Source organism: Eschrichtius robustus, chromosome 20, assembly GCF_028021215.1.
Source record: "Eschrichtius robustus isolate mEscRob2 chromosome 20, mEscRob2.pri, whole genome shotgun sequence".
Lineage (NCBI taxonomy): Eukaryota > Metazoa > Chordata > Mammalia > Artiodactyla > Eschrichtiidae > Eschrichtius > Eschrichtius robustus.
In genome coordinates, this window is record NC_090843.1 from 21,508,045 (window position 1) to 21,521,578 (window position 13,534).

General features: G+C 40.8%; 1 protein-coding gene across 11 annotated transcripts in view; it reads right to left on the bottom strand.

Annotated features, from left to right (window-relative positions):
• The window catches only part of BRCA1 (BRCA1 DNA repair associated), a 60,274-nt gene extending 46,949 nt beyond the window's left edge, over positions 1–13,325 (bottom strand). For 10 of the 11 annotated variants that reach the window (XM_068529747.1, XM_068529746.1, XM_068529741.1 and 7 more), the window contains exons 1-3: positions 12,848–12,931; positions 11,813–11,925; positions 4,738–4,791 (exon numbers count right to left, since the gene is read on the bottom strand). In XM_068529747.1, coding sequence (XP_068385848.1) covers positions 4,738–4,791; positions 11,813–11,892 — 134 coding nt within the window. In that variant the 5' untranslated portion in view covers positions 11,893–11,925; positions 12,848–12,931. Of the gene's footprint in view, positions 1–4,737; positions 4,792–11,812; positions 11,926–12,847; positions 12,932–13,183 lie in introns of those variants that run through there. The other variant, XM_068529738.1, reaches the window with a different exon arrangement.
• Positions 13,326–13,534: the final 209 nt, after the last annotated feature.

Here is a 13,534-nt window from a genome sequence, read left to right on the forward strand (position 1 = left end):
CAAGTTTTGGGATTCTTGGGTTTCTAAAGCCCAATGGTTAAGGAAAGGCAATACATTTTTTTTTTTTAAAAGTATGACCCTATTTCTTTCTTTTTTTTTTAAATTTATTTATTTATTTATTTATTTATGGCTGTGCTGTGTCTTCGTTTCTGTGCGAGGGCTTTCTCTAGTTGTGGCAAGCGGGGGCCACTCTTCATCGCGGTGCGCGGGTCTCTCACTATCGCGGCCTCTCTTGTTGCGGAGCACAGGCTGCAGACGCGCAGGCTCAGTAATTGTGGCTCACGGGCCCAGTTGCTCCGTGGCATGTGGGATCTTCCCAGACCAGGGCTCGAACCCGTGTCCCCTGCATTGGCAGGCGGACTCCCAAACACTGCGCCACCAGGGAAGCCCGGCAATACATTTTTAAAGAAAATGCAGTATGTTTTCTAAAGGGCAGCTTCAGCTCTTTAAGAAAACGCTGATGGAGAATAGTAAGATCACACTGCCACAAACAAATTTGGGGGACATTTCAGAGTACTCATTTTTGAGCACATCTACACCCTGAACAGTTTAACAAGTTATGGAAACTCATCTAATTTTGAGTTGCTTGTCCAAGTCTATCCTGGAAGGAAGCAATGAATTAATAGTTCTAAGTATAGGCAAAATAAAGGCAAGCTAACTTTTGGCTACCTTCAGTTATATTGGGTGCCCTGGCTTACTATCAACAGAGCTAAGATAATGGACAAATACGGTCCCTTGTTAAAGGAAATAAAGACCCTGAGAGCTCCACAGCTTAGCGTCTCAGCATCCACTTATGTTGCTGGTCCCACCAAACCTTGTCAGTTTGTATAAATAAGGCTCTGTTTTCTTTTCTTTTTTTTTAAATTTTATTTATTTTTGGCTGTGTTGGGTCTTTGTTGCTGTGCACGAGCTTTCTCTAGTTGTGGCGAGCGGGGGCTACTCTTTGTTGTGGTGCGTGGGCTTCTCATTGCGGTGGCTTCTCTTGTTGCAGAGCACGGGCTCTAGGCACACGGGCTTCAGTAGTTGTGGCACACAGGCTCAGTAGTTGTGGCATGCAGGCTCAGTAGCTGTGGCTCACAGGCTCTAGAGCACAGGCTCAGTAGCTGTGGCGCACGGGCTTAGTTGCTCCGCGGCATGTGGGATCTTCCCAGACCAGGGCTCAAACCCGTGTCCCCTGCATTGGCAGGAGGATTCTTAACCACTGCGCCACCAGGGAAGTCCTAAGGCTCTGTTTTTTTGATCAAACCTCTGGTTTGTACTTTAGTTCCAACAATTAAGAAGCTATCTTTTTTTCTTTTTTTTAATTTTTATTGGAGTAGAGTTGATTTACAGTGTTGTGTTAGTTTCAGGTGTACAGTAAAGTGAATCAGTTATACATATACATATATCCACTCTTTTTTAGATTCTTTTCCCATACAGGCCATTACAGAGTATTGAGTAGAGTTCCCTGTGCTATACAGTAGGCCCTTATTAGTTATCTATTTTATATATAGTAGTGTGTATATGTCAAGCCCAATCTTCCAACTTATCCCTCCCCCACCAAGAAGCTATCTTGAGCTCTTCATCTGGGAGATTCTGCCTAGGTTCCTTGCCCAGTATCCCAGTCCCCTGAGTCAAGGCTCTTGTCTCCTAGGGATGAGAATCTACCACTAACCCTCAGCCTCCTATGGCTGGGTCCCTGCTACTTTTCTTCCCTTATAACTACCACCTTGAACTTCTCATTTCTGCTGCTAGACTCCTGAGAGACTATGTTCAATCTACTTGCTAGATTATCCATCTCTTGCCTATTTCTGGACCTATGACATACCGACCTATTACTAGATTACAGAATTCCCTGGTGTCATGATCTAATGTATCCAGCCATGAAACGTCCCCGACACTGACTCACCACTTATCTGGATCTCCTCAGTTAACTGACCCCAAGACTTGCCTTACTTGGTCTATCTGGTCTTTAAACCTCAGACTTCCTTGGTCTAGTCCCTTTTAGTATCCTCCATATAAGTGTATAGAAAGGTTATCATTCCAGAGCACTGCTTCTCAAACTTTAATGTGCATAAGAATCTCCTGGGGATCTTGTTAAAATGCAGATTCTGATTCAGCAGGTTTGGGGTAGGGCTGAGATTCTAGGAAGTCCCCATGTGATGTGGTTGCTACAGACCCATGAGTCCCACTTTGAGTAGTTAGTTTCTAGAGCTGTGTTGTCCAATACAGCTGCCACATGTGGCTATTGAGCACTTGAAATATGGCTAGTCCGAACTAAAATGTACTGTAAGTATGGAAAAACACAAGCTTTCAGAGACTTACTACAAAAAAAGAATGTCAAATATATCATTAATATTTTTATATTATATTTTGAAATGATAAAATTTTAGCCATAATTGGGCTAAAAATATATAACTATATTAATTTCACCTTTTAAAAAAACCTTTTGGTAATGTGGCTACTAGAAAATTTAAGTTAGATTTATATGGCTCAGATTATATCTCTTTGGACAATGTGGTCTAGATCTTTCAAAAAGTATTACACATTTCATCTGTTGTTTGGAAACTGCAAGCTAATGCATGAATGGCCTAAGTAATATCTTCTAAACTGGTACCATTGTACTTTTTGTATATCTCATGAAAGATTTCAGAACTACAGTCTTACTCCGGTCAATAAAGCTGCGTTATTGTTAGCAATTAGAGTCCACCTTGAGAAAATACAATTAATGCTTGGGGGTATTTTTCTGAGCTTTCTTATCATATAGATCAAGGTGTTATTCAGACTATAAAGGTATTACAGAAGATATTTCATGAAAAAGTTGATCTATCACACAGGCATTATACTAAACTTTTAATTCTAACATATCACTTAAAATATGGCTGGCTATTATTCTGCTTTTCCTATCCTCCATATTAGAAATTGCAAGCCTTTTTCACTCTCCTCCAGTTGCCAACTTTAACCTTCTCAATCTCAACAGATGTCTTTACCTCCAACTTCACTGAATAACAACTATTTCTCTTTCTAGCATCCATTTTCTAGTTCCAATCCCTCTGCCTCCTCTTGGATCTTTCTCTCTTGCAAATATCATTTCCCCTCTGAGGGCTCCTTCCTTTTGTAATACAACTCCTCTATATATATGAAAAGTTAGTTTCTTTTTCCTGAAGATATTCTTTCTCCTCTTCATACCTTTGCTCATATTATTTCCTCTGCCTGTAAAACTGCCTTCTTCCACAAGCTCTCAAAGTAATGAGTGTTCATAATTTAATCTCTTCTTTACACACTATAATACCGTATATTCATTATTCAAGGTGACGGGAAAGCATACAGTACATTTCAGAAAGATTCTTGTCAAGAAACAGTGAAAGTCCCGGCATTTAAAAGGTTAGCCTTCAGCTATCTGTAACCTTTTAAATAGTGGGACTTCAAAATTTTGCTTTATAAAGGTATTGATCTACAAAGAAAATGGCCCTATACCACAGACAGTTTGAGAAGCTTCCCTCTAGAGGTCACAAAACTAAAAATTCTTGAAGGAGAGTTAAAGCTGTGCTGCCATGACACCTGACCAGGGAGAAGGGCCTGAAGAATGAGAAGGGAACTGTTGGGAACAGATCTAGGCCAGTGGGGTGACCTGGAAAAGGGGTGAGAGACAGTGGAAATGGGCTCTAGATCCTTGTTGGGACAGACAAATAGCAAGAAGGTAAAATTCAGAGGAAGGAAGGGGCTGGCCAGCTGGCAGACTTGTGCTCAGAGGATATCCCTCCAAAGGGAACAGGTTTCCTCCAGCTTCAGCCAGCCCTCACTATCCTTAATGCAGAAGCTTTTCACGTTTTTTAGGTTACAGAAACGTTCCAAGCTGATAAAAATTATGAAAACTGTCTTCCCAGAAAACTGCACAGGCCCATAGTTTTTAATACAATTGAACTTAAAATTCAATATAATTCTAGGAAATTCATGAAAACCATTCATGAATCCCAAGTTACAAACACTTGAATCTAAACCTTCCTTAGAGGATACATAAGAAATTGATAATTGTGGTTTTTTTCTGGGGAGGGAAGGGAGAGGCAGGGGTTTGAGGTAGGAGGGAAAAATACTTTGCATCATATATGCTAGTAAACTCATTACCATTGACATGGCTTGTCTTTTCAATTAAAAAAGAAAAAAATGCTTAAAAAGAAATAAGTTGGCATTCAGGGCAAGCTTCAATCATAGCTTAACATCAAGGAAAGGAGAAAACCCCCTGTTCCACAAAATTACCTACCAAACTTTTTCTGAAATTCTTCCATCAAGAAACATATCCATTTCAAAGGGCAAGATCCTTAAAAATGTAAATATAACTTGAATCATTGGTATGAATGAATTTCAGCCTAAATATAAACTGATATCAGGTCCTTTCCTATTTTCACAAGGATTATGAAGCAGGCAAACACTGAACCTTAGAGGGCAGAGAGCAGAAGGACATGCAGAAATGAACAGAAAGGAGAAACTGGGACAGCTGAAACGCAATTTGCTTATTTCGTAACTGCTTGCAATCTGCTTTCACCCATGGACACAAAAAACAAACAGCTGTTCAAAGTGATTTCATATCCCACTAGATAAATATGCCAATATTTTACCACAAACTATGGCTACAAAAACTTACGATTCTTTTTCACATAATTGAAGAAGCTAAAGCTTTAATAAAGCTAGGTGTTTCCTGTGTTATGAAGGATAAGCACAAAAGCTAATAATGGAGCCACATAAAACATTCAAACTTACTTGCAAAATATGTGATCACACTTTGTGGAAACAGGCTCTTTGATCAACTCCAGACTAGAAGGGTAGGGAAAAAAAAGAAAAAGAAAAGAAATGAGGTTCAATAATTCATTTAAAAATAAATGAATTCTTAATAAAGAAGTTCAACTTTAAGCTGCTATAACTGAGTCAAAGTAAGGCTTTAAGTTCATTCAATAAATATTTATTAAATGTCTGCTGTACTAGGAACCAAAAATACAGCAGAGAATATGATCCTTACCCTCACTGAGCTTTCAGACATCAAAACAGAATATATCATTCTTTTTTATATTCTATGTTATCTTTAGCATTCAAAAAATTAGCTGATATTATTTCATATTAGTTTTCACTGATACCTTTTTTGAGCTATCATTGTGGGTGCACATCCTATATGTTAACTAAACTTTAAGCTCCACAAAGACAAAAACTTCTTGATTTCTTTTGAATTCCCTCATAGCACTTTTTTGGCATGTGATTGCCTTTTTATTTTTTATTTCTTAATATGGAAGGCTTCAAGCATTTACACAAATAAAACAGTAAAATGAACTCCATGTACCATAACCCAATTTCAGCAATTATCAGCTCACAGCCAATCTTATTTCATCCATACCAAAATCCACTCAAAGCCAAGATTATTTTAAAGTAAATCCCAGGGGATTTCCCTGGTGGTCCCGGGGGTAAGACTCCACAATCCCAATGCAGGAGGCCCACGTTCAATCCCTGGTGGGGGAACTAGATCCCACATGCATGCCACAACTAAGAAGCCTGCATGCCGCGACTAAGAACCTGCATGCCGCAACTAAAAAGATCCCGCATGCCACAACGAAGATCCCACGTGCCGCAACTAAGCCCCGACGCAGCCAAAATAAATAAAATAAATAAATATTTTTTAAAATCCCAGTTGTCATAGCATTTCATCTATATTTCAGAATATATCTTTCAAAGATAAAGACTTTTTTAGTTTAACCATGAAACCATTATTACTCCTAAAAAATAATTTACCTAGTATCATCTAATATACAACTGATGTTCCAATTTCCCTCACTGTCTCATAAAAACTTAATAATTAAATTCATTTAAATCAGGATCCAAATAAGATCCACACATTGCATTTGGTTGATATATCTCAAGTCTCTTTTACAGATTTCTCCTCTTTTTTTACCTCATCATTTATTTAAAAAACTAGGTCATTTGACCTCTAGAATTTCCCACATTCTAGATTTTGCTGATTATAACCCTATGATGTGGTTTAACTTGTCCCTCTAACCTCTATTTCCTGTAAACTAGACCTACAGGCTCAATCAAAATTGGGTTCAATTTTTTGGCAAGAACACTTTACAGATGGGTCTGTGTACTTTTATTACATCACTTCAGGAGGTACATGATGTTTGGTTTGTGATTACTTTGTAAGAACAGTGTAATAAGTACTCACTGAAGAAAATTTAGAAAATAATAAACTTAGAAAAATATTAAAATCCCCAGAAAAGAAAATACGTCACTCAAATTCTCATGCCTACCCATCTAACCACTAAATCTCAAGGCCCTCCTGAGATTAATTCATTTACTAATATAACAAGTATTTATTGTGCATCTACTATGTGCAAGCACTGCTCTTGGAGATGCAAATACAGCAGCGAACAAAATAAAGCCTGCCCTCACAGAACTTACATTCTAGTTGTGGTAGACAGTTGATTGAGAAACAAACATATATGGGAATAAGTGCTAAAAAGAAAAATAAAGCAAGGTAAGGGGACAGGGAGTGCAGTGTGTGGGGGGAAGGGTATATACAGGGTGGTCAGGAAAGGCCTCACTGAGAAGGTGACACTGGCAGACAGCTGAGCAATGTGAGGAAACAAGCTGTGCAACAGTTGTGGGAAGAACATTCCAGCAGAGGGAGCAGAAAAGACAGACTGAGCAGGACCATGCCCAGGGTTTTTGAAGGACAGCGAGTAGGCCAGGGTCTAGGATGGATAATCAAGGGGGAGGTACTAGCAGAAGAGGTCAGAGAGGTAGGTGGGAGCCTGAGCATGTAGGAACCTACAGGCTATTTTAAGTCTTCAGTGTTTATTCTGAATGAGAGTTTCAGAAACTGATTCTTGGTAAAGTTCAGGCAAGACATCAAAAAACAGGTAACCTGTGTATGTGATAGGAATGTGGATCATTAAATGTTTAACTTTTTAGAAAAGGATCACAAGAAAAGCTGGGGGACAATAGCCTCCTTATGAAGGGTTTGGTAACACAACTCTCGCAATCATGGGGTTTCTGACGCAGCACAGGGCAATGAAAAGAAAAATACCAGAGTAAGTCAGAAGACTGGGTTTCTACTACAGTTCTCTTTGTTAGCAGAGTGATCTCAGGCCAACCACTCTACCTGAACCTCAGTTTCCTTCTCGGTCACCCACTCTACCAATCTCTTGAGGCTATTCTGAGAATAAAATTAAATGCTACTTGGGAAAATGTTTACAACCTGAGATGACTTGTACCAATGTTAGTATTATTATTGGGACTGAAAGTGATTTTAAAAAGAAAAACAAAGAAAACTCTGATTTGTTAGTAAATCACTATTCCTCAGATAGGCTAGATAGCAAAAGAAATTCTCAGTAAAAGAGAAATTGGATTTAGCTATGATACCAGATGGCTTTCATTCTCACCACTGACTCAATTCTGAGATAATTATATTTCAGTATAGTAATTAAAAACCAAGCTATACAAACATACTGTAAACACAAACTTTGAACAGATGAAAACTCCAATACATAAAAAAGTAATTACTGTTGAAGGAAAAGCTTGAAGAGAGAATGGGAATGAAAAGAAAAAAATTAAAATGTTCTCTTCTAGGTCCTGATGAAAGTAAATGTTTACTATAAAAGTGATTCAGGGACTTCCCTGGTGGTGTAGTGGTTAAGAATCCACCTGCCAATGCAGGGGACATGGGTTCGAGCCCTGGTCCGGGAAGATCCCACATGATACAGAGCAACTAAGCCCGTGCGCCACAACTACTGAGCCTGTGCTCTAGAGCCCGCGAGCCACAACTACTGAAGCCCGCATGCCTAGAGCCCGTGCTCCGCAACAAGAGAAGCCACCACAATGAGAAGCCGCACACTGCAACAAAGAGTAGTCCCCACTCGCTGCAACTAGAGAGAGCCAGCACGCAGCAACGAAGACCCAATGCAACCAAAAATTAATTAATTAATTAATTAAAAAAATAAAAATAGGGCTTCCCTGGTGGCGCAGTGGTTAAGAATCAGCCTGCCAGTGCAGGGGACACAGGTTTGAGCCCTGGTCCGGGAAGATCCCACGTCGCGGAGCTGCTAAGCCCGTGCGCCACAACTACTGAGCCTGAGCTCTAGAGCCTGCGAACCACAACTACTGAAGCCCGCGTGCCACAACTACTGAAGCCTGCGCGCCTAGAGCCCGTGCTCTGCAACAAGAGAAGCCACCACAATGAGAAGCCCGCTCACTGCAACAAAGAGTAGCCCACACTCGACGCAACTAGAGAAAGCCCGCGCGCAGCAACAAAGACCCAACTCCGCCAAAAATAAATAAATAAATTTTTATTAAAAAAAAGAAAGAAAGAATAAAAATAAAATAAAAGTGACTCAAATATTTTAAACTTTTCAAACCAGGAAATATTTTAGGCCTACTGCATATTTATATTTAGAGCTTCCAACATGGTAAGTGACTGGAGAAAGAAGCTAGGTTAGGTCCAAAAAACAACCACCACCCACTGGGATACACATTTTAGCAAACTCTTCGTAAGTCAAAGAATTTATATATTCATGTGTAAAGTTAGAAAGAACTATCAGTTATCAGAAATAAATGCCAATAATGACTCAGGGGCCAGGAGAAGGAATTTTAGCTTGAGACCTCAAAGAAGCTGGAAACCTACCCTATAGTTACCATAAATAACATTGTTTCCAGTCACAGTCAGGAATCATTTATTAAGACATTAACTGCAAATTGTACTGTTCTAGGCAATGTTAAAAAAAAAAAAAAATGTGAACTAGGTATGAGTTTAAGGTTTAACAACAACCAGGAAGAACAGTCTTAGTTTAAAAACCCAGGTCTATTTTGAATAGAAAACAGATTGAGGACTTCCTTGGTGGCACAGTGGTTGAGAATCCACCTGCCAGTGCAGGGGACATGGGTTTGATCCCTGGTCCAGGAGGATCCCACATGCTGCGGAGCATCTAAGCCCGTGCGTCACAACTACTAAGCCTGTGCTCTAGAGCCCGTGAGCCACAACTACGGAGCCCACATGCCACAACTACTGAAGCCTGCACGCTCTAGGGCCTGTGTTCCGCAACAAGAGAAGCCACTGCAATGAGAAGCCCGTGCACCGCAAGGAAGAGCAGCCCCCGCTCACCACAACTAGAGAAAGCCCGCGCACAGCAACCAAGACCCAACGCAGCCAAAAGAAAAAAGAAAAGAAAACAGATTGAAAAAATAAATAAATAAGGAGCTGGAAAATACACAGTAGTTGACTGAAAATAAAAATTTAACATTAACTTTCATTCTCACATCTTTAATTTTTATGTACCTGAGTTTTTTATTTGATGGTTTACTTTGCCAGAATGAGAAAGAACGTTACATTATTATGACTGAGTCCCATGGAAATGTAAAATAAATGGACCCAAATGCCATACTATTAAGGACTTTTTGATCACTCTTTGTAATCATCATGAGTAAGTTTTATGCTTTTTCAAAAGCAATTTTTTTTCCAATTGTCATTTCCTGCTTGCCTGGCTCTGATGTTTCGTAAATTAGGCTGTAAAGCTCATTTAGCTCTGGTTCTTGTTTAGCTGAAATGTTGAGGCAGGGGAGCAGAAGGTAGGTTACTTATAAATCTTGTTTCTCTCTGAAAACACAACTTGCATTTTCTTTAATCTTATTTACTTGACTCCAAATATGAAAAACTTTCATGAAGCACAAAGGAAAGGTACAACTTTTCAATTTATTTTTTGAATAATACCCACCACTATCACCATGTTAAAAACCACTAAATTATCAAAGAACCAATTTAGTTTATTACTTAATACCTTCAACAAATGTTTACTGAGTGGCTACTATGTCCCAGATACTGTTCTAACTACTGAAGATATGAAGTAAATAAAACAAATAAAAACCTCTGCCCTTGGGAGTTTATATTCTGTGGGGGTTGAGAAAAAGGATAAATAAATTATACAGAATGTCAGATAGTTGTAAGTTATGTAAAAAATAAGCGTTATGGAAAAAAAGGGGGATAAGGGATTTGTTGAGGGTGGGAGTGTTACAATTTTAAATTGGGATTGTCTGCCTCTTTGAAAGACGGTATTTCAATCAAGATTTGTGAGCCATGCAATTACCAGGGGAAGAATGTTGCAGGCAGAGGGTGCAGCAAGCACAAAAGCTCAGAGGCAGGAGAATATGTCGCACGTCTGAAGAGCAGTGAAGAGGCCAGAATGACCAGAATTAAGAGAATAGAGGGAAGAGGGTAGTCAGTAATCCTCCTAAATTGCCTTTCTGGCTTTTTACCAAGAAATTCTGAGGTATGGTTTTTAATTTATTTTATAGATTTAAGAGATACCATTGAGGTCAGCGATACCATTGAGGTCAGCTAGTGACTACCTGCGGTTCATAACCTTTGTTGTACCATGGACCCCCTTTGGCAGTTGGTAAAGCTCATGAACTCCTTTCTTAGAGCAATGCTTTTAAATATATAAAATACAAAATATAAAATTACATAAGAAACTAATTATATAAGAATACAGTTCTATCTATAGGCTTCCGAGGGTCGTGGAGGGTCAGCAAGTTAAGAGCTCCTGAATCCACACAAGATAACTTTCTGGGGTGATGGAAACGTTCTATATCATTCATTCATTCATTCATTCATTTATGGCTGTTGGGTCTTCGTTGCTGTGCGCAGGCTTTCTCTAGTTGCAGCGAGCGGGGGTTACTCTTCGTTGCGGTGCGTGGGCTTCTCATTGCGGTGGCTTCTCTTGTTGCGGAGCACAGGCTCTAGGCACGTGGACTCAGTAGTTGTGGCATGTGGGCTCAGTAGTTGTGGCTTGCGGGCTCTAGAGCTCAGGCTCAGTAGTTATGGCACACGGGCTTAGTTGTCCGCAGCTTGTGGGATCTTCCCGGGCCAGGGCTCGAACCTGTGTCCCTTGCATTGGTAGGCAGATTCTTAACCACTGTGCCACCAGGGAAGCCCAGAAATGTTCTATATCTGACTGGGTTACTCAGATATATATACACTTGCCCAAACTCACAGACTTGAACACTTAAGCTCTCTGCATTTCACTGTATGTAAATTACAGCTCAATCTAAAAAAACCTTTAATATTCTAGTCCCCTCCTTATTTTGTAGATGAAGGAAACAAAGGCTCATTCAAAAAGTCTAAGAGGGGGGAGGGGCAGTATAGGGGTGGGAGGTAAGAGGTACAAACTATTTATTAGGTGTAAGATAGGCTACAAGGATGCAACATGGGGAATATAGCCAATATTTTGTAATAACTGTGAATGGAGAGTAACCTTTAAAAACTGTATAAAAAATAAAAAATTTTAAATAAATGAATAAATCTGGGGGGTGGGGTCAAAGAAACTTGCTAAAGGCTTTGAGGACTCACAGTATTCTTATTTAAATATAGTACAGGGCTAGTTTCAGCCAAAGGTTCTCCCAAGACCTACCCACTCACTGACACCAAGCATTTGTGATTTTATTTTGCCATTATTAACTATGTCCATTCCAAGTGATCAAGCTGGTTGTAGAGATGGATGAAATGCCCAAATGCCACTTAAGCCAAACCAGATCCTTGCCCCAATGTAGAACCAATCAAGACAGTCTGTGAACATTCAAGACAGGGGGCTGTGTGTGTTGAGGTGACACAGAGGGAAGGTTAGAGTGGAGAAAAAGGAGTAACTCCTTATATTCCTAAAGCTCTTCAGTTAAGAAAAGCAGCAACTTTAATAGCTTAAACTTAATAAACATTATAATTTTTTCTCCTTTCTATCTAAGGTCAATTCTATTCATTTGCATCAGATATAAGGAAGAATCTCAAATTAATAAACTCTTGACTTACCAGATTGGACACTCTAAGATTTTCTGCATAGCATTAAGGACATTTTGTACTTCTTCAACGTGATCCGCAGAAAAATCCATTTCTTCCTGTTCCCATGAACTTTAACACATGAACTTAAATATATATGTAAATAAATCACGTTAAAAGGTTTAAAAGCTTGCTTTCATTAAGTGCCATTTAAGATTGGAATGCTTTAGTATCAGATCAACCATAGAACTAATGACAAAAACCTTATTTTTAAAAAATTCTATACTTTTTTGTAATTAAGACCATTTAAATTCTCTATTTTTTCACATCTAGCCTCCAATCACTTCCTTTTGGTCTTTTCCTTTCTCCAAGAACGGGAAAGCCACAGTGGGGTGACTGACTGGGTGAGTGGTGGTAGCCACCTATTTCTCCAATCATTCCGGCTGTTTTCTTTTTCTCGCTTAAAATCAAAATCAACACCAACCAATGCTCCCCACCCCTGTCCTTCCCCAGTGTTTCCCACTGGCCTGCACTCATCTCAGGATCCTCCCCAGGCACATCCATGCTAGCAGCGTATGTGCCTAGGGAGGCTCGCCCCTCTACTTCCTTCTTGTCGCTTCTCAGAAACGCATATGAATCCAGTTCTTAACGGCTCTCCCTCCCACAAAATCCTGTTTCCTCCTCTTCCCAGACACATTCCTGCACCCCGTTTTCCCTTTGGGTCTCCATCTCACATATACCAGCCCGTCTTTGTATACCATGATGTCCTCCTCAAGACCCATTCCAGTTTCCACCATCAGGATTCCCCCTCGGACACACCTTGCCCCCTCCCTTATCCTCAGCGCCTCCCCCCAACCCCGTGACCCACAAGTTATCCCCTTCCCCACGATTTCCCCAGACTCAACGTCTTAGGCTTCCCAGGTTCCATCTTCCGCCCGCCCCTTGCCAGATAACACCCATCTTGCTCTCCTTCAGGAGTCACCTCTCCCCTACTGTCTCCACACCTGTTTACTGCCTGTCCCCCGGAGCACCCTGCGGGCCCCTCTCCCTTCCCCAGGGTTCTCTCACCTTTACCCAGAGCAAAGCGCCTGTGGTTCCCGGGCCCACAGGCCAAGTTCTCTGAAAAACCCCCCGGACCGCCCTTGGTCAGGAAAGCTCACACCGCGCAGTCGCAGTTTCAATTAATCTGTAATTCCCGCGCTTTCCTGTTGCCACGGAAACCGGCCGCTGCGCCTAGCGAGAGCCTCTCAGAACGCGAGAACGAAACACGTTACGGAAGGGCGGAACAGAAAGAGCTGAGTCTCTCGGGGTGGTCACCCATTCTTTCCCTGCGTTACGTAATTAGAAAGAGACGGAAGAGAACGAATTCTGCTCGAGTTTTCTAACAGGCGCCTGACCACTTACCTCTACGCTTCCAGTTGCGGCTTATTATGTCAATTATGTCACAGTGATTGCTGTACTAGGGTCGGAATCGCTACCTGAGGCCCGAATATGAGCGCAAGATAGTGCCTAAAAGAGTCGCAGGAAGAGGCCCCGTTCCCTCACCCTTTCCGTCGCAACGGAAGTCTCCAGTTTTGGTAAATAAAAGGGTTGTGGGGGAAAAACTACGATTTCCAGCATGCATTGCGGATCGAAAGGCCTTGGCCACAGTGTCCCTTGGAAACTGTAGTCTTATGGAGAGGAGCTTCCGACACGGGAAGCGGGCATGAGTCTCACGACAGCCCAGTTGACAAATTGAAGAGCTCCGCCCGCTTA